This window comes from Lithobates pipiens, unplaced genomic scaffold (genome assembly GCF_037356315.1).
Source record: "Lithobates pipiens isolate NorthernLeopardFrog02 unplaced genomic scaffold, aLitPip1_a1.2 Scaffold_19, whole genome shotgun sequence".
Lineage (NCBI taxonomy): Eukaryota > Metazoa > Chordata > Amphibia > Anura > Ranidae > Lithobates > Lithobates pipiens.
In genome coordinates, this window is record NW_027507764.1 from 1,715,546 (window position 1) to 1,733,242 (window position 17,697).

General features: G+C 47.2%; 1 protein-coding gene across 1 annotated transcript in view; it reads left to right on the forward strand.

Moving 5' to 3' along the window:
* Positions 1 to 13,835, forward strand: part of LOC143997891 (uncharacterized) — a 43,927-nt gene extending 30,092 nt beyond the window's left edge. Inside the window, exon 3 of the mRNA XM_077493717.1 lies at positions 13,816 to 13,835. Within this exon, the coding sequence (XP_077349843.1) occupies positions 13,816 to 13,835 (20 nt within the window). The remainder of the gene's footprint in view (positions 1 to 13,815) is intronic.
* The last annotated feature ends 3,862 nt before the right edge of the window (positions 13,836 to 17,697 follow it).

A 17,697-nucleotide genomic window follows, 5' to 3' on the forward strand; every position in this document is an offset into this window, starting at 1 on the left:
CTGTGCTGATAATCGATCAGCACAGACCCCCCCTGTCAGAGGAGCAGCCGATCGGCTCTCCTCTACTCGTGTCTGACAGACGCGAGTGAGGAAAAGCCGATCACCGGCCTTTCCTATTTACACTGTGATCAGCTTTGATTGGACACGGCTGATCACATGGTAAAAAGTCTCCGTCAGAGACTCTTTAACCGAGATCGTAGTTGCAGGTTGTCAGACTGACACCCGCAACAACGATCGCCGTGATGCGCGCCCCCGGGGGCTCAAAATCCTGATCATGTCATATGACGTCCGGTCAGGATTTTGAAACCACTTTGCAGACGCCATTTGCCTCTAGGGTGGGCGGCAAGTGGTTAAGGATACTGCACATCCTTGCGACTAACCAATCAACTTCTAGAGGTTTCTACACATCATTAACGCTCCCCCATTGGTAGCTAAAGATTATGAACATCCTTACTGCTCACTGATTGGTTTCTAGTGGTTACGGCAAATCATTACTGCTCACCCGTTGGTTGCCAGAGGTTACTGCACATAATTATCACTCACTGATTGGTTGCTAGAGGTTACTGCACATCATTAACATTCACTATTTGGTTTCTAGTGGTTACAGCACATCGTTATTGCTCACCCATTGGTTGCTAGAGGTTACGGCAAATCCTTACTGCTCCTACTCGCTGATTGGCTGCTAGAGGTTACTGCAAATCAATACCACTCACCGATTGTTTGGTAGAGGTTACTGCATATAATTACTGCTCACCCATGGGTTGCTATAGGTTAGTGCAAATCAGTACTGTTCACTGATTGGTTGCTAGAGGTTACTGCACATAATACTGCTCACCAGAGGTTACTGATCATCGTTACCACTCACTGATTGGTTGCTAGAGGTTACTACTCAAAATTACCACTCGCTGATTGGTTGCTGGAGATTACTGAACATCATTACTGTTAACTGATTGATTGTTGGCGATTACTGCACATAATTACTGCTCACTGATTGATTCCGAGATGGATTATGCTACAAACTCACACAGCAGTCCCCTTGCCAGAGTAGAAGTTTTGTCTTGCATTGCAGCAGAATTTAACCACTTACGGACCACCCCACCTTCATTATACGGCAGCACTTTGAAGTGGAATATCATTGTTATGTCAGGAGCTAGCTAGCATAACCCCAGTATCCATTTCTTCAGCGGGCGGTCCGCTTTCAGGTAAAAGTGGTCTCTGCTGCAGGTTCGCCGTGAGATCACTTTTACTGGTGGCGGGAGAGGGCCCCCCCTTCCCGCCGCGCTCCGGTGCCCTCTGCCTCTTACCGGAGACCCCGGCAGAAGCAGAGGCAATCGGATCCTGCCCCCTTTGTGGTATGGAGCTGAGTGAGGGGAATATGGCCCCCACCTGGCTCCATACCATTGCAGGGTGGAACATACGTAGGAATGTCACTTCCCCCCATAGCTCGTAAATGGAAAGTTTTTTTTTCAAACTACATTTTTTTTTTATTGCATTTAAGTGTAAATATGAGATCTGAGGTCTTTTGACCCCCCAGATCTCATATTTAAAGTGGGGTACCCCCTAAAAAAAAAAATTAAAAGTCAGCAGCTACAAATACTGGCGCTGCTGGCTTTTAATAATCGGACACTTACCTGCCCCAGGGTCCAGCGATGCGGGGGAACGAAGCCCCCCCCTCGCTCCCCGCTCCGCTCGTGGCGCCGTCATGCATACTGTGGGCACCCGGCTGTGGCTTCACAGCCGGGCACCCACTGCGCATGCGCGAGCGGCGCAGGGCGCCGTGATACGCCGTACAGTCACCTGGGACACATGACAGGTCCCAGGTGAATGTGCGGCGCGAGGGGAAGTGATGTCACCAGCCCGGGCAATGAGGAAGGCAGATTACGTGGGACCCCCTAGCAACCGGTATTTAGAGGTGAGTAAAAAATTATTTTTTTTTTTGCAAATTATTTTTTTTTTCTTTTTTTTACGAATTTTAAGCAGTTTTAATTTTTTTGGTGGCAACACCACTTTAAGAGGTCTTGTCATGCTTTTCTTTATATTACAAGGGATGTTTCCTTGTAATAGGAATAAAAGTGACACATTTATTTTTTATTTTTGTAAAGAACAGTGTATAAAATAAAAAGTCAAATAAATAGGATGTTTTTTTTTTTTTTAATGTGCCCCGCGCCGCTGAGCTTGCGTGCAGAAGCGAATGCATATGCGAGTAGCGCCCGCATATGAAAATGGTGTTCAAACCACACATGTGAGGTATCACCACGATCGTTAGAGTGAGAGCAATAATTCTTGTCCTAGACCTCCTCTGTAACTCAAAACATGCAACCTGTAGAATTTTTTTAAACATCGCTTATGGAGATTTGTCATCATTCAACGGATATTTTCACTTAGGGGTGTACTGACTTTTGTTGCCTGTTCTGAGTGGAACCTGTCCTGTTATACCGCTGTATGGTCTTGGCCACCGTGCTGCAGCTCAGTTTCAGGGTCTCGGCAATCTTCTTATAGCCTAGGCCAGTGATGGCGAACCTTGGCACTCCAGATGTTTTGGAACCACATTTCCCATGATGCTCAACTACACTGCAGAGTGCATGAGCATCATGGGAAATGTGGTTCCAAACATCTGGAGTGCCAAGGTTCGCCATCACTGGCCTAGGCCATCTTTATGTAGAGCAAAAATTCCCTTTTTTTCAGATCCTCAGAGAGTTCTTTGCCATGAGGTGCCATGTTGAACTTCCAGTGACCAGTATGAGAGAGTGAGAGCGATAACACCAAATTTAACACACCTGCTCCCCATTCACACCTGAGACCTTGTAACACTAACGAGTCACATAACACCGGGGGGAGGGAAAATGGCTAATTGGGCCCAATGTGGAGATTTTCACTTAGGGTGTACTGACTTTTGTTGCCACAGCGGTTTAGACATGAATGGCTGTGTGTTGAGTTATTTTGAGGGGACAGGAAATTTACACTGTTATACAAGCTGTACACTCACTACTTTACATTGTAGACAAGTGTCATTTCTTCAGTGTTGTCACATGAAAAAGAGAGGAGAAAAGATTTACACAAATGTGACTGAGGGGTGTACTTACTTTTGTGAGACACTGTACAGTACAGGAGAGTGGCCTTGACACAACATCAAGCCACTCCAACGACCAAAAAACATGCTCCACAAATACAGATAACAACCGTACTAACTAACCTAGTCTTCTGGCTGAAAGTCAAAGCAGATGGATAGATAGCAGACAGTCTGGCCAAAGTGAAATCGTCTATCTCTTGCAGAAACCAAATGTTGAAAGGAGTGGTTCCACATGTCATCCCATTCTTCCCCTTGAATGCCGGATACCTCCACCTCCCATCTATCCCTACATTTTCTTACCACTGGTGGCTGTTCTTCTTAACCACTTAAAGGGGTTGTAAAGGTTTGTTTTTTATTTTCTAAATAGGTTCCTTTAAGTTAGTGCATTGTTGGTTCTCTTACCTTTTCCTTCGATTTTCCTTCTAAATGTTTTTTTCTTTGTCTGAATTTCTCACTTCCTGTTTCTCCTCAGTAAACTTCACACCATCATCCGGAGTGGTGTTTAGTCAGCCAGACCTGCTTACTGAACAGCTTACTGAGGAGGAACAGGAAGTGAGAAATTCAGACAAAGAAAACAAAGAAAAAAAAACATTGAGGCCGCGTACACACGGGCGGACTGTTCGCTCAACTTTGTCCGCTGAACAGTGTTTGGGCGGACAGTCCGCTCGTGTGTGGGGCTTCAGCGGACAGTTTCAGCGGACAGTCTGACGAACAAAGTTTTTCGGAAATTCCGAAAAACTGTCCGCTGAAACTTGGTTTGAGCGGACAGTCCGCCCGTGTGTAGGCTTGTTCGTCAAACTAAGTCTCGCGCATGCTCAGAAAGGATTTACACGCCGAAGTTTGCATTGCAGTGTATAGGACGTCGTTTTCTAGTCCCGTCGTACGTGCCGTTCACGTCATCGCGCACGGTTTCAGCGGACTGTTCGTTCATCGTGTGTGGCCAAGTCCGTCCATGCTAATTTTGAGCGGACTGTCCGCTGAAACTGTTTGACGGACAAAGTTGGGCGAACAGTTCCCACGTGTGTACGCGGCCTTAGAAGGGAAATCGAAGGAAAAGTTAAGTGAACCAACAATGCACTAGCTTAAAGGAACCTATTTAGAAAATAAAAAACAAACCTTTACAACCCCTTTAAGCCCCCCCGGACCAATTTGCAGCCAAAGGACCAGCCCCCTTTTTTTGCGATTCGGCGCTGCGTCGCTTTAACTGACAATTGCGCGGTCGTGCGACGTGGCTCCCAAACAAAAATTGACGTCCTTTTTTTCCCCCACAAATAGAGCTTTCTTTTGGTGGTATTTGATCACCCCTGCGGTTTTTATTTTTTTGCGCTAGTAACAAAAATAGAGCGACAATTTTGAAAAAAAAAACGCAATATTTTTTTCTTTTTGCTATAATAAATATCCCCCAAAAATATATATAAAAAAAAATTTTTTCCCTCAGTTCAGGCCGATACGTATTCTTCTACATATTTTTGGTCAAAAAAAAAATTGCAATAAGCGATTATTGATTGGTTTGCGCAAAAGTCATAGCGTTTACAAAATAGGGGATAGTTTTATGGCATTTTTATTAATTTTTTTTTTTTTTTACTAGTAATGGCGGCGATCAGCGATTCTTATTGTGACTGCGACATTGTGGGGGACCCATCGGACATTTTGGACACATTTTTGGGACCATTGTCATTTATATAGGGATCACTGCTATACAAATGCAGTGATTCCTGTGTAAATGACACTGGCAGTGAAGGGGTTAACCAGTGGGTGGCAGTGTAGGGGTTAAGTGGTCCTAGGGGTGTGTTACTAACTGTGGGGGGCTGGGCTTTCATTTAGTGAACACTGATCTCTGCTCCAATCACATGGAGCAGAGATCAGCGTCACTTGTTGCTAGGCAGAACGGGGAGATGCTGTTTACAACGGCATCTCTCCGTTCAGCAGCCCCCGTGAGACGATCGCGGGTATCCCCGCGGCGATCGAGTCCACGGGACCCGCGACCACACACGATCGGAATATCCGATGAAATTATTCCATCTGACCTTTTCTGCCCGGAAAGCCTGACCGTGTTTACGCGGCATTAGTGTCAGTTACTGTTCACTGCAATATCATAGTCCCGCTATAAGTCACTGATCACCACCATTACTACCGGTAGTAAAAAAATTAAAATAAAAAAATGTAAATTAAAAATGTCCCATAGTTTGTAAACACTATAACTTTGGGGCTGAGTAACTGCCACTGACATCACCAGTGACACTAATACAGTGATCAGTGCTAATAATATACACTGTCACTGTACTAATGACACTGTCTGGGAAGGGGTTAACATCTAGGGTACTCAAGGGGTTAAATGCGTGCCTAACAATATGTAATGTACGCTGCTGTTTACTAAAGATCTCTTTGTTTCCTGTCTCTGCTTTGTAAGGATTAGAAACATAGAGATTGTTTCCTCTGTACAGAACTCTGTGTTGATTGCCAACACAGGGCTCTGGGCTGTGATTGGACACAGCCGATCAGCAGGTCCTGGCCATAAGGCTGAGTTCACACTGATGCGGTGCAGGACATACACAGTTGTGCTCATAAGTTTACATACCCTGGCAGAATTTATGATTTCTTGGCCATTTTTCAGAGAATATAAATGATAATACAAACTTTTCTCTCACTCATGGTCAGTTTTTGGCTGAAGCCATTTATTATCAATCATCTGTGTTTACTCTTTTTAAATCATGATGACAACAGGAACTACCCAAATGACCCTGATCAAAAGTTTACATACCCCGGTGATTTTTGCCCGATAACATGCGCACAAGTTGACACAAAGGGGTTTGAATGGCTATTAACCCTTTCATGACTAAGCCTATTTTTGGAATTTGGTGTTTACAAGTTAAAATCCATATTTTTTGCTAGAAAATTACTTGGAACCCCCAAACATTATATATATATATTTTTTTAGCAGAGGCTCTAGAGAATAAAACGGCGATTGTTGCAATATTTTATGTCACACGGTATTTGCGCAATGGTGTTTTAAACGCAACTTTTTGGGAAAAGGGACACTTTCATGAATAATAAAAAAAAAAAAAAACAGTAAAATTAGCCCAATTTTTTTGCGTAATGTGAAAGATAATGTTACGCCGAGTAAATAGATACCAAACATGTCACACTTTATAATCACACGCACTTGTAGATTGACGACAAAGTACGGTACCTAAAAATCTCAATAGGCGACGCTTTAAATTTTTTTTACGGTTACCAGGTTAGCGTTACAGAGGAGGTCTAGTGCTAGAATTATTGCTCTCGCTCTGACGATCGCGGCGATGCCTCACATGTGTGATGTGAACACCGTTTACATACGCGGGCGCGACTTCCGTATGCGTTTTCTTTGCTTCGCGGGGACGGCGGGCGCTTTAAAAAAAATTTCTTTATTTTTTTATTTATTTTATTTATTTTAAAATGACTAAATTGTTTAAAAAAAAAAAAAAAAAAATCGCTTTTATTGTTGTCACAAGGAATGTAAACATCCCTTGTGACCGTAATAGGTGGTGACAGGTACTCTTTATGGAGGGATCGGGGGTCTAAAAGACCCCCCCCCACCCCTCCTTTACACTTCTATGTATTCAGATCGCCGAAAACTGCGATTCTGAATACCGGATATTTTTTTAAAACCAGCGCCATTGGCAGCCGAGTAAACGGGAAGTGACGTCATGACGTCGCTTCCGTGTTTACGATGAGGAGACTGCGATGACGCCGATTACGGCTTCGTTCCAGTTCCTCCCCGGCAGCCAGAGCCGACGGATCACTAATCGGTGCTCCCGATCGAGCGGGAGCACCGGTAACAGCGGCGGGAGGCGGCGGGAGGGGGGGACGTCCCCCCCCGCTCCTCCGGCATAACAGCCGAGCGGCTTTTAGCCGCATCGGTTGTTATGCCTGGATAGCCAATCGCCTGCTGCAAAAAACAGTACCGGGATGATGCCTGCAGGTGCGGGCATCATCCCGGTATACCCCCTGGAAGCCGAGTACGCACATCTGCGTACGCTCGGCGGGAAAGGGTTAAAGGTCCCCATCCTCACCTATTATCTGTTATCTGTTTGCTTGTAATTAGTGTGTGTGTATAAAAGGTCACAATGAGTTTCTGGACTCCTGGCAGACCCTTGCATCTTTCATCCAGTGCTGCACCGACGTTTCTGGATTCTGAGTCATGAGGAAAACAAAAGTATTGTCAAGGGATCTGTGGGAAAAGGTAGTTGAATTGTATAAAACAGGAAAGGGATATAAAAATATATCCAAGGAATTGAGAATCCAATCAGCAATGTTCAAACTCTAATCAAGACGTGGAAAATGAGGGGTTCTGTTGAAACCAAACCACGGTCAGGTAGACCAACTAAAATTTCAGCCACAACTGCCAGGAAAATTGTTCGGGATGCAAAGAAAAGCCCACAAATAACTTTAGGTGAAATACAGGACTCTCTGAAAACATGTGGTGTGGCTGTTTCTAGATGTACAATAAGGAGGCACTTGAAGAAAGATGGGCTGCGTGGTCGAGTCGCCAGAAGAAAGTCATTACTACGCAAGTGTCACAAAGTATCCCTCTTACAATACGCCAAACAGCACAGAGACAAGACTCAAATCTTCTGCCGCAAAGTCATTTGGAGCGATGAGACCAAAATTGAGCTTTTTGGCCACAACCATAAATGCTACATTTGGAGAGGAGTCAACAAGGCCTATGAAGAAAGGTCCACCATCCCTACTGTGAAACACGGAGGTGGGTCGCTGATGTTTTGGGGATGTGTGAGCTACAAATGCACAGGAAACCTGGTCAAAATTGATGGCAAAAAATACTGGAGGAACATTTCATTCATCAGCCAGGAAGCTGCGCATGGGATGTACTTGGATATTCCAACATGACAATGATCCAAAACACAAGGCCAAGTCCACCTGTCATTGGCTACAACAGAATAAAGTGAAGGTTCTGGAGTGACCATCTCCGTCTCCTGACCTCGATATCATTGAGCCACTCTGGGGAGATCTCAAACGTATCGTTCATGTTAGCCCTTGTACACGCGGTCGGAGATTCCGTCGGAATGTTTCCGATCGGAGCGTTTTGTCGGATATTCGGACTGTGTGTGGTCTGCATCGGACTGTTTCCGTCTGAACATCCGTCAGACCAACTTTTCCAACTCACTGGAAATATTTTCCGACAAAATGCTCCGATCAGACATACTCCGATCATGTGTAGCCTACTCCGATGGACAAGGTACCACGCATGCTCAGATCAAATTGCTAGACCAAAGCTATTGGCTACTAGGCTGAACGTAGTCCCGTCGTAACGAAATAACGTCATCACGTTATGTACAATCGGATTTTCCGACAACTTAGTCCGATCGTGTGTATGCAACATCGCTTCCGGACCTCTTCCGGAATTACTCCGACAGATTTGGTTGTCGGAATCTCTGACCCGTGTGTACAAGGGCTTAGACAGACCAAGAAGTTACAGGAACTGGAGGCTTTTTACCATGAGGAATGGGCAGCTTTACCATCTGAGAAGATAAACAGCCTCATCCACAAATACCACAAAAGACTCCAAGCTGTCATTGATGTTAAAGGGGGCAATACACAGGATTAAGAACTGGGGTGTGTAAACTTTTGATCAGGGTCATTTGGGTAGTTTCTGATTATGATTTAAAAAGAGTAAACACAGTTGATTGATAATAAATGGCTTCAGCCAATCACTGACCACGAGTGAGAGAAAAGTCTTTGTGTTCTCATTCATATTCTCTGAAAAATGGCCAAGAAATCATAAATTATGCCAGGGTATGTAAACTTATGAGCACAATGTATGTAGTTAAGTGGTCGACTCCAGAATTATAAAATACTGTGTTACAGCACCAATGTCCCCGTAAGGGTATAGAAAATACAAAGTGGGGGGGGGGGGGAGGGTGGGACTTTATAGGGGCAATTAGTACAAGGACATACCAAATTGAATAAAATCACAATTTATTAAAGTTACAAGGGAACATAAAAACAATATGATACAAGACATGAGCAGCTTTATGGTCATTCATGACGGGTTATTGTAGCTCCAATAGTTGTTCCCACATCTTTATCCTACATGTTTCGCCGTTTGGCTTCCTCAGGGACAAACGTGGTTTTGTGGCTACTATCTCCCGTGCGAATTACATATAGTGTCTCTGGGGTGCGATTTGAGCCATGGATTATGTATGGCTCAAATCGCACTGGATTCACACCAAACTCCTGCAAGACCCCCCCCTTTTTTTTTTGTCTGCACCAGAATTGGATCGCATTGGGTGTTCTCATCCATGCGATCCGATTCTGTAAATCCCACTGCATTTTGCAAACCAATTTCAGGGTGTCATTAACTTAACAAGCACTCCGCCAGTGGCGGCTGGTGTTTTTTTTTGGGGGTGTGGCAAACAGTCAACCTCCCCCCCCCCCCCTCCCCGAGTGGCACCCACCCCTGTTTACCCCATCATGCCGGGTGGCAGGCAGTGTGGTGCAGCGGCTCGGCTCCGGTGTCCATGGCAGCTTCCAGCTCCTCCCCCCCTCCTCCTTGGCATCCAATAGGATTGCCCGTTCTTCTAGCCAATCGAGTGACCGGTGTCGAAACCCACTTCCTGATTGGCCGGGAGTAGGAGGATCGGTGTAATATTCATTCACTCCTGTAACACACCTGGGTGGGATCGGAGTGCACTCTTTGCAACCTGGGCCCACATTATTTTAAGTCTATTAATCAGTGCTTCAAAAAAAAAAAAAACAGCCCCCCCCCACATTATAATCCATATGCCGGTGTCCTAAATGGATGAAGGGGGCAATGGATGGGGGGGTCTGCACCCGTGCGTCCTTAATGGAAGGGCCGCCTCTTTAATTGGTTCACATGAACGGGTTGAAATTTTGATGCGGTGCAGGACCCGCAGCGAAATTGCTGTGAATGCTGCACCGCATTAGTCTGAACCGGGCGTGAATTATTGGCCGGGACCTGCTGGCAAACTCCCTCTGTGTACAATCACTGGGGGTGTTGGGGGAAAGGGGGGGGGGGGGCGCACATCCTAAACTCAGGGACAGGCAGTGACGTACCAGTGGGTTTTGATGTCGCTTTGCCTGTATGGGCCGCCCATCCGCAGTTAGGGTTGCCACCTGTTCGGGATTCACCCGGACAGTTCGGGTTGGGAATCATGTGTTCGGGTTTCAGTCCACCCGGACACAATAGACAGGAATGTGGCTTAGAACAGGGCCCCATAGGAGGGTGAGGGGGGCACTATGCATGCCACATTACTATTTTCTTTGGAGTGCCCAAAGGTGTCCCAAGCCTGTTACAATCCTATAGATCAGGGGTCTCCAATCATTCTAAAGAAAGCGCCGGTTTACTGTCCTTCAGACTTTAGGGTGGCCGGACTGTGCCCAGTGGGAGCAAACGATGCCCGATCTTTGGTATTAGGGGGAGAAGCAGTTGGTGTCCATGGGAGGAAATGTGCCCAATTTTTGTTGTCGTTGGCCCAATCGTTGATGTCAGTGGAAGGAATACTGCCCATTGTTGGTGTCAATGGTAGGAACAATGACTCAAGGGCCCAATAAAGGCGAGCAAAGGGCCGCTTCCGGCCCCAGGGCCCAAATTTGGAAACCACTGTTATAGTGTATAAAATATATATTTTTGCTAAGGCGTTCGGGTTTGGCTTGAAGAAAAAGTGGCAAACCTATCCGCAGTCAGCAAGTGGTTAATATATTTGCATGCCTGTATTAGGATGGGGGGGGGGGGTTCTAGTAAAGAAGTATCATAGGGAGCCACAATGCCAGATATACAAAATCCAGAGATTATGGAAAGTGGTGACAGCCACCCTTCCTAATGCTGTTAAATTTGTCTGCATTTACCTGACTGTTGGGGGAGGGGGGGGGGGGGCTCCACAAGGGCAGCCAGGATTAGGTAAAAGCAGGTGGTCTTTATACCGCCCCCCCGACTGCTCACCTAAACAAGGAAATGCAGCCGCTCAGAGCTACACATGCCTGGTGGACTTTGTGTGGCCAACAAAAAATAAATGGCAATTCGCACTCGGCAGGTGGTACCGGCACCGAACGCGACCCATTCAGCCGTGCCACAACCGTGAGCAATGTACGCGGTTGTAATTCGGTGGGTCAAAGCAGGTGGTGAGGAGGCAACATATCGCTGAGTTCCTTATTCAAAGCAAACCTATCCAAAACTCGGGTGGTTCAAGCTTACGTGTCCAATTATTAAATATATGTTGTACACGGGACTCAGATGGCAAGAAAAAAAAAAACGGGCAAGGATTACAACCCTCCATTACTCATCCAAAATGAGAAAATAAAATAGTTTTGCTTTTAGTTCTACTTTAATAATCTGCTTGGGGATGTCAGAGTAATGGCTGACCGACGTCTCCCGTCCTTCTTGTCTTTTAGGCCTGTTTGATGTTCGCCACACAATTTAACCTGAGAAATGTCACTCTGACCTGGGGGCCGAGTCGGACCGCCATGAACTGCCAGACTGTTCTGCTGACCTAACAGCCCCCGGAGACAGCGGAGGGAAGAACTGCGACTTTCTTATTTATTGTATTTGTTACCAAAGGATGTGATGGAAGTCCGGGACCATCCAATGTAAGGACCAGCAGAACAATCTATGGAAAGATGTCACCACGCCAAATCTCCTGGTGAGAAGAGGATAGAGAGGAAGAGCGTTATGGACAGGAAGACTTCCTCCAAAAGCTAGTTTGTTCTTTAGTACAATGTAACATTCTGTAAACTATTGATACCAGTATGTACAATATATGTATAATATGCTTAGGGGTAAAAGACTGCCCCATGTGACAAACCTTCATATAAGATACACAGGGCTGGGACAAGGAAGGGGCAGTTGCCCGGGACACAGTGATTTGATATGGAAGACTCCCCTGCACTCTGAATGTGGGTAAGACAATCAGGGGCTCACATCATTAAGTGCAATTTGTCATCTTCGCTCTGGGCGCTTGATGACCTTCTCCCAGCACTGAAGATACACCATCTATGCAACCAGCAAGCTCGTTCTCCATGACTTTGTAGTCAGCCATTGCAGGCCAAGAGGAGGAAACTTACTTACTTACTATATCTTCAGCTCGAGGCACATTGGTGTGATGATCACTGGGGAGAAGCTCCCTACTAGGGATGAGCCAAAACCCCCCCGGTTTGGTTTGCACCAGAACCTTCGAACGGACCTAAAATTCGTACGAACTTTAGAACCCTATTAAAGTCTATGGGACTCGAACGTTCAAAATCAAAAGTGCTCATTTTAAAGGCTAATATGCAAGATATGCAACAGACAACACCGGCAATAAGGGGTATCTTCAGGTGTATACTGTGCTGGAGGCACACAACACCCACTTTAACTCCTGCAGATGCCTGTATTAGAGAACAACAGCAATAAGGGGTAGATACAGGTGTATACTGTGCTGGAGGCACACAACACCCACTAAATCCTGCAGATGCCTTAATTATAGAAAAACAGCAATAAAGGGTAGACAGGTGTATACTGTGCTGGAGGCACACAACACCCACTAACTCCTGCAGATGCCTGTATTAGAGAACACCAGCAATAAAGGGTAGATGCAGGTGTATACTGTGCTGGAGGCACACAACACCCACTTTAACTCCTGCAGATGGCTGTATTAGAGAACACCAGCAAAAAAGGGTAGATACAGGTGTATACTGTGCTGGAGGCACACAACACCCACTAACTCCTGCAGATGCCTTAATTAGAGAAAAACAGCAATAAAGGGTAGATACAGGTATATATTGTGCTGTGCTGGAGGCACACAACCCCCACTAACTCCTGCAGATGCCTGTATTAGAGAACACCAGCAAAAAAGGGTAGATACAGGTGTATACTGCGCTGGAGGCACACAACACCCACTAACTCCTGCAGATGCCTTAATTAGAGAAAAACAGCAATAAAGGGTAGATACAGGTGTATACTGCGCTGGAGGCACACAACCCCCACTAACTCCTGCAGATGCCTGTATTAGAGAACACCAGCAAAAAAGGGTAGATACAGGTGTATACTGCGCTGGAGGCACACAACACCCACTAACTCCTGCAGATGCCTGTATTAGAGAACACCAGCAAAAAAGGGTAGATACAGGTGTATACTGCGCTGGAGGCACACAACACCCACTAACTCCTGCAGATGCCTTAATTAGAGAAAAACAGCAATAAAGGGTAGATACAGGTGTATACTGTGCTGGAGGCACACAGCACCCACTTTAACTTTAAGATGCCTGAGAAAAGAACACTGTCCCAGCCTATCTTTCTCTTTCCCTGCACGCCGGAACACACTACACAAGGGCGCTGCGCTGGATGCCTTATATAGTGTGGGGCGTGTACTAAACCCCCCTGAGCTATAATTGGCCACAGGCATCCTGCCTGTGGCCAATTATGGCTCTCCTCGCTGCGGGCGCTGTGATTGGCCAAGCATGCGGAGTCACAGTGCATGCTTGGCCAATCATGAGCCGGCAATGCACTGCGATGGCGTAGTGCATTGTGGGCCGTTTGTGCCACACGAATTTGGTGCAAACGGTCCACAAAGTTCTGAATTCACCGAACAGACGGACAGCCGATGTTTGACTCGAACATGCGTTCGAGGTGAACACCGAGCTCATCCCTACTCCCTACATTTGTGGTCATCGGACTGAATCCCAGATAGCTAATAAAGATCATTGGTGTCGGCGGTTTCATATCTAAGATGCCAACATTTCTCTCTTCTTAAGGTATTCCTGGCAACCTCTAGGGTAGCCATTCTCAACCAAGGTTCCTCCAGAGGTTGCTCGGGTGTTCCTTGAGCTGTGGTTGATTAACCATTCATCTAATGGTGTCTGCATAGTCCCAGGGCCAATCCAGGGTCACCACACCAATCTCTCAGAGAACAGAAGATATAGAGGGAGGTGTTATGGACAGGAAGACTTTCTTCCAAAGGCCAGCTTGACCGTTGACTTTAATGTAACTTATTTAGTATATATGCACACTAGGAAAATGCAAACAAAACAAGCAACATATAAATAAATAATGTCAATAATTTACAAATGAATTATGTTTCGATGTGTTAGTGTATCTCTACTGTATAAGTGCTAAAGACGCAAAGTGTTTTTTCCACTCCGTGTCCGTCATTTTATCATTTGATATATGACCACTGAAGGACAGGATTGGTTGCTGGAAGAAACGAGAAGACATTTCACACCAACGAACGATGACAAAGGGGGACTCACTCAGGTTTAGGTCTGTCTGGGACAGGGCGAGGACCTTCTGGCTGCCATTCATGCCACGGGTGATGCCCTCTTGTTCCAGCAACAGTTGGGTGCCCTCCGGGGGTTGGGGTTTCTGAGAGGTTGAGTCTTCGGGATGTTCTTTATCAGAACTGACATCCTCTTTGTTTTCCATTGTGAATTTATTAAGTTCTGCCAGTTTCTCAATCAGAGTGTCCATGGTATCTTTACAGGTCTGCAGGCTGCTGGCACTGGTCACCTCCAACAAGTGGGCCTGGGTAGATTTGGTGATCCTCATCTTGATGCTGTTGGTGATTGGTGGGAAAGATATAACCGCATATTTTGCATTGACTATGCATGGGTATTTGTCTATGTCGTCCAACAGATGAAGATGCTTGTGCAGTCCGGGGACATTTTGGCATTTCTTTTCCTTCCTCTGGGTGTTCTGGTAGATCATAAGCTTAATAATAGTCTGCAATGCCAAGCCGCATCTTCCAAAGCTAGCAAAGTCCTTTCTTGCATTAGGAGAGGTATGGACTCCAGAGAGAGGGATATCATTTTACCCCCGTACAAATCATTAGTAAGAAGTCCTTGGAGACGAAACACGTCAACGTGCTTGCGTCATCGTGTTTCGGAAGTGTGGGTAACGCCATTTCTACTAGCCGACGAGTTCTTGTATATTGTGCAATCTTCTTTTATCTATGTAAATGATATTTTTTAAATTAAATAAACACTTTTAAGGGTTTTATACTATTTTGATTCATAATTTTCTTTCATGCTACTGTGGATGTCTGGGAGAATGGCCTGGAGCATATCCTTTATCGTCCATGCCTGTGGATGCCCTGGAGGAGTATTTGTATCCTGCCTATTTGATCTTTCTTTTAACGAGAAGCTCCCTGTGTTCTGTTAAGAGCATATCTTACTTTCTTTGATGGTGGTCTTCATCTCAGAAGGCGATGGTTTATTCACAAATGTGATCACTGGTTTTGGGGATCAAGTTTCTTTCAAACTGGGAGCACAGAGCACACTGGGGTGTACAGGGCACACTGGGGACACTGGAAGCACAGAGCATACTGGAGGCACTGAGGGCACAGGGCACACTGGAGGCACTGGGAGCACAGGGCACACTGGGGAGTACAGGGCACACTGGGGACACTGGAAGCACAGAGCATACTGGAGGCACTGAGGGCACAGGGCACACTGGAGGCACTGGGAGCACAGGGCACACTGGGGAGTACAGGGCACACTGGGGACACTGGAAGCACAGAGCATACTGGAGGCACTGGGGGCACAGGGCACACTGGAGGCACTGGGAGCACATGGCACACACCGGGGAGTACAGGGCACACTGGGAACACAGTGCACACTGGGAGCACAGTGCACACTGGGGAGTACAGTGCACACTGGGGAGTACAGGGCATACTGGGGAGTACAGAGCACACTGGAGGCACTGGGAGCACAGAGCACACTGGGGACATTGGGGAGCACAGGGCATACTGTAGGCACTGGGAGCACAATGCACACTGGGGAGCAAATGACACACTGGAGACACTGAGAAGCACAAAGCACACTGGAGACACTGAGGCACAGGGCACACTTGGGACACTAGGGAGTACAGGGCACACTGACTGGAGACACTGGGAGCACAGTGCACACTGGAGACACTGAGAGCACAGAGCACACTGGGAAATATAGGACACATTGGAAACACTGGGAGCACAGGGCACACTGGGGACACTGGGAGCACAGGGCACACTGGAAGCACTGGGCACACTGGAGACACTGGCAGCACAGGGCACACTGGAAAGACTGGCAGCACAGGGCACACTGGAGACACTGGCAGCACATGAGACACTGGGAGCACAGGATACACTGGAGACATTGGCAGCACAGGGCACACTGAAAACACAGGACACACTGGAGACACTGGGAGTACAGAGCATACTGGAGACACTGGCAGTACAAGGCACACTGGAGGTGCTGGGAAGCACAGGGCACACTGGAGACACTGGCAGTACAAGGCACACTGGAGGCACTGGGAAGCACAGGGCACACTGGAGACACTGGGAGCAAAGGCAAACTGGAGGCACTGGGGAGCACAGGGCACACTGGAGACACTGGGGAGCACAGGGCACACTGGAGACACTGGGGAGCACAGGGCACACTGGAGACACTGGGGAGCACAGGGCACACTGGAGACACTGGGGAGCACAGGGCACACTGGAGACACTGGGGAGCACAGGGCACACTGGAGACACTGGGGAGCACAGGGCACACTGGAGACACTGGGGAGCACAGGGCACACTGGAGACACTGGGGAGCACAGAGCACACTGGAGACACTGGGGAGCACAGAGCACACTGGATACACTGGGGAGCACAAGGTACACTGGAGACATTGGGGAGCAACGGACACACTGGAGACAATGGCAGCACAAGGTACACTGGAGACACTTGGGAGAACAGGGCACACTGGAGACACTTGGGAGAACAGGGCACACTGGAAAAACTTGGGAGCACATGACACACTAGAGCCACTGAGTGCAAAGGCACACTGGCGACACTTAGGAGCACAGGACACACTGGAGACACTTGGGAGAACAGGGCACACTGGAAAAACTTGGGAGCACATGACACACTAGAGCCACTGAGTGCAAAGGCACACTGGCGACACTTAGGAGCACAGGACACACTGGAGTCACTGGGTGCACAAGATGCATTGGAGACACTGGGAGCACTGAAGAGCACAGGATGCACTGGAGACATTAGGTGCATTGGAGACACTGGGGCACACAGGACACAGTGGAGAAACTGGGGAGCACAGGGCACATTGGAGACACTGGGGTGCACTGGAGGCACTGGGAGCACAAGGCACATCGGAGGCACTGGAGAGCATGCAGTACACCCGAGGCACTGGGAAGTACAGGGCATACTGGAAACACTGGGGAGCACAGGACACACCGGGGACACTAGGAGCAAAGGCACACTGGAGACAATGGGGAGCATAGGGCACTCTGAAGACACTGAGGTGCACTGGATGCACTGGGGTGCACAGGTCACCATGCTCAGCCCTTCCCTACCTATTCTCCTAATGGTCCAAGGTCAGATCAGCCAACTTATGCCTCTGTCTTCTTTCTCTTACCCCAACCTATGATTGCCTTCTTTTTGCCACCCCTTCTTACACTTTGTCTCCTGTAGGTTTCCTCTGCAGTCAGGTTCTACTCTGCTTTGTCTTCCTCGTCCAATATTTCCCCTAGCCCCTCCTATGAGCAACTCCCGCTCTGCCTCCTCTAGTCCCCCTGATCGCACCTGTTAATATCCTACATTGAACTACAAGTCCTTGTTTAGCCTCTACTTTAAGGTGACCACATTTTTAAAATGAAATCCGGGG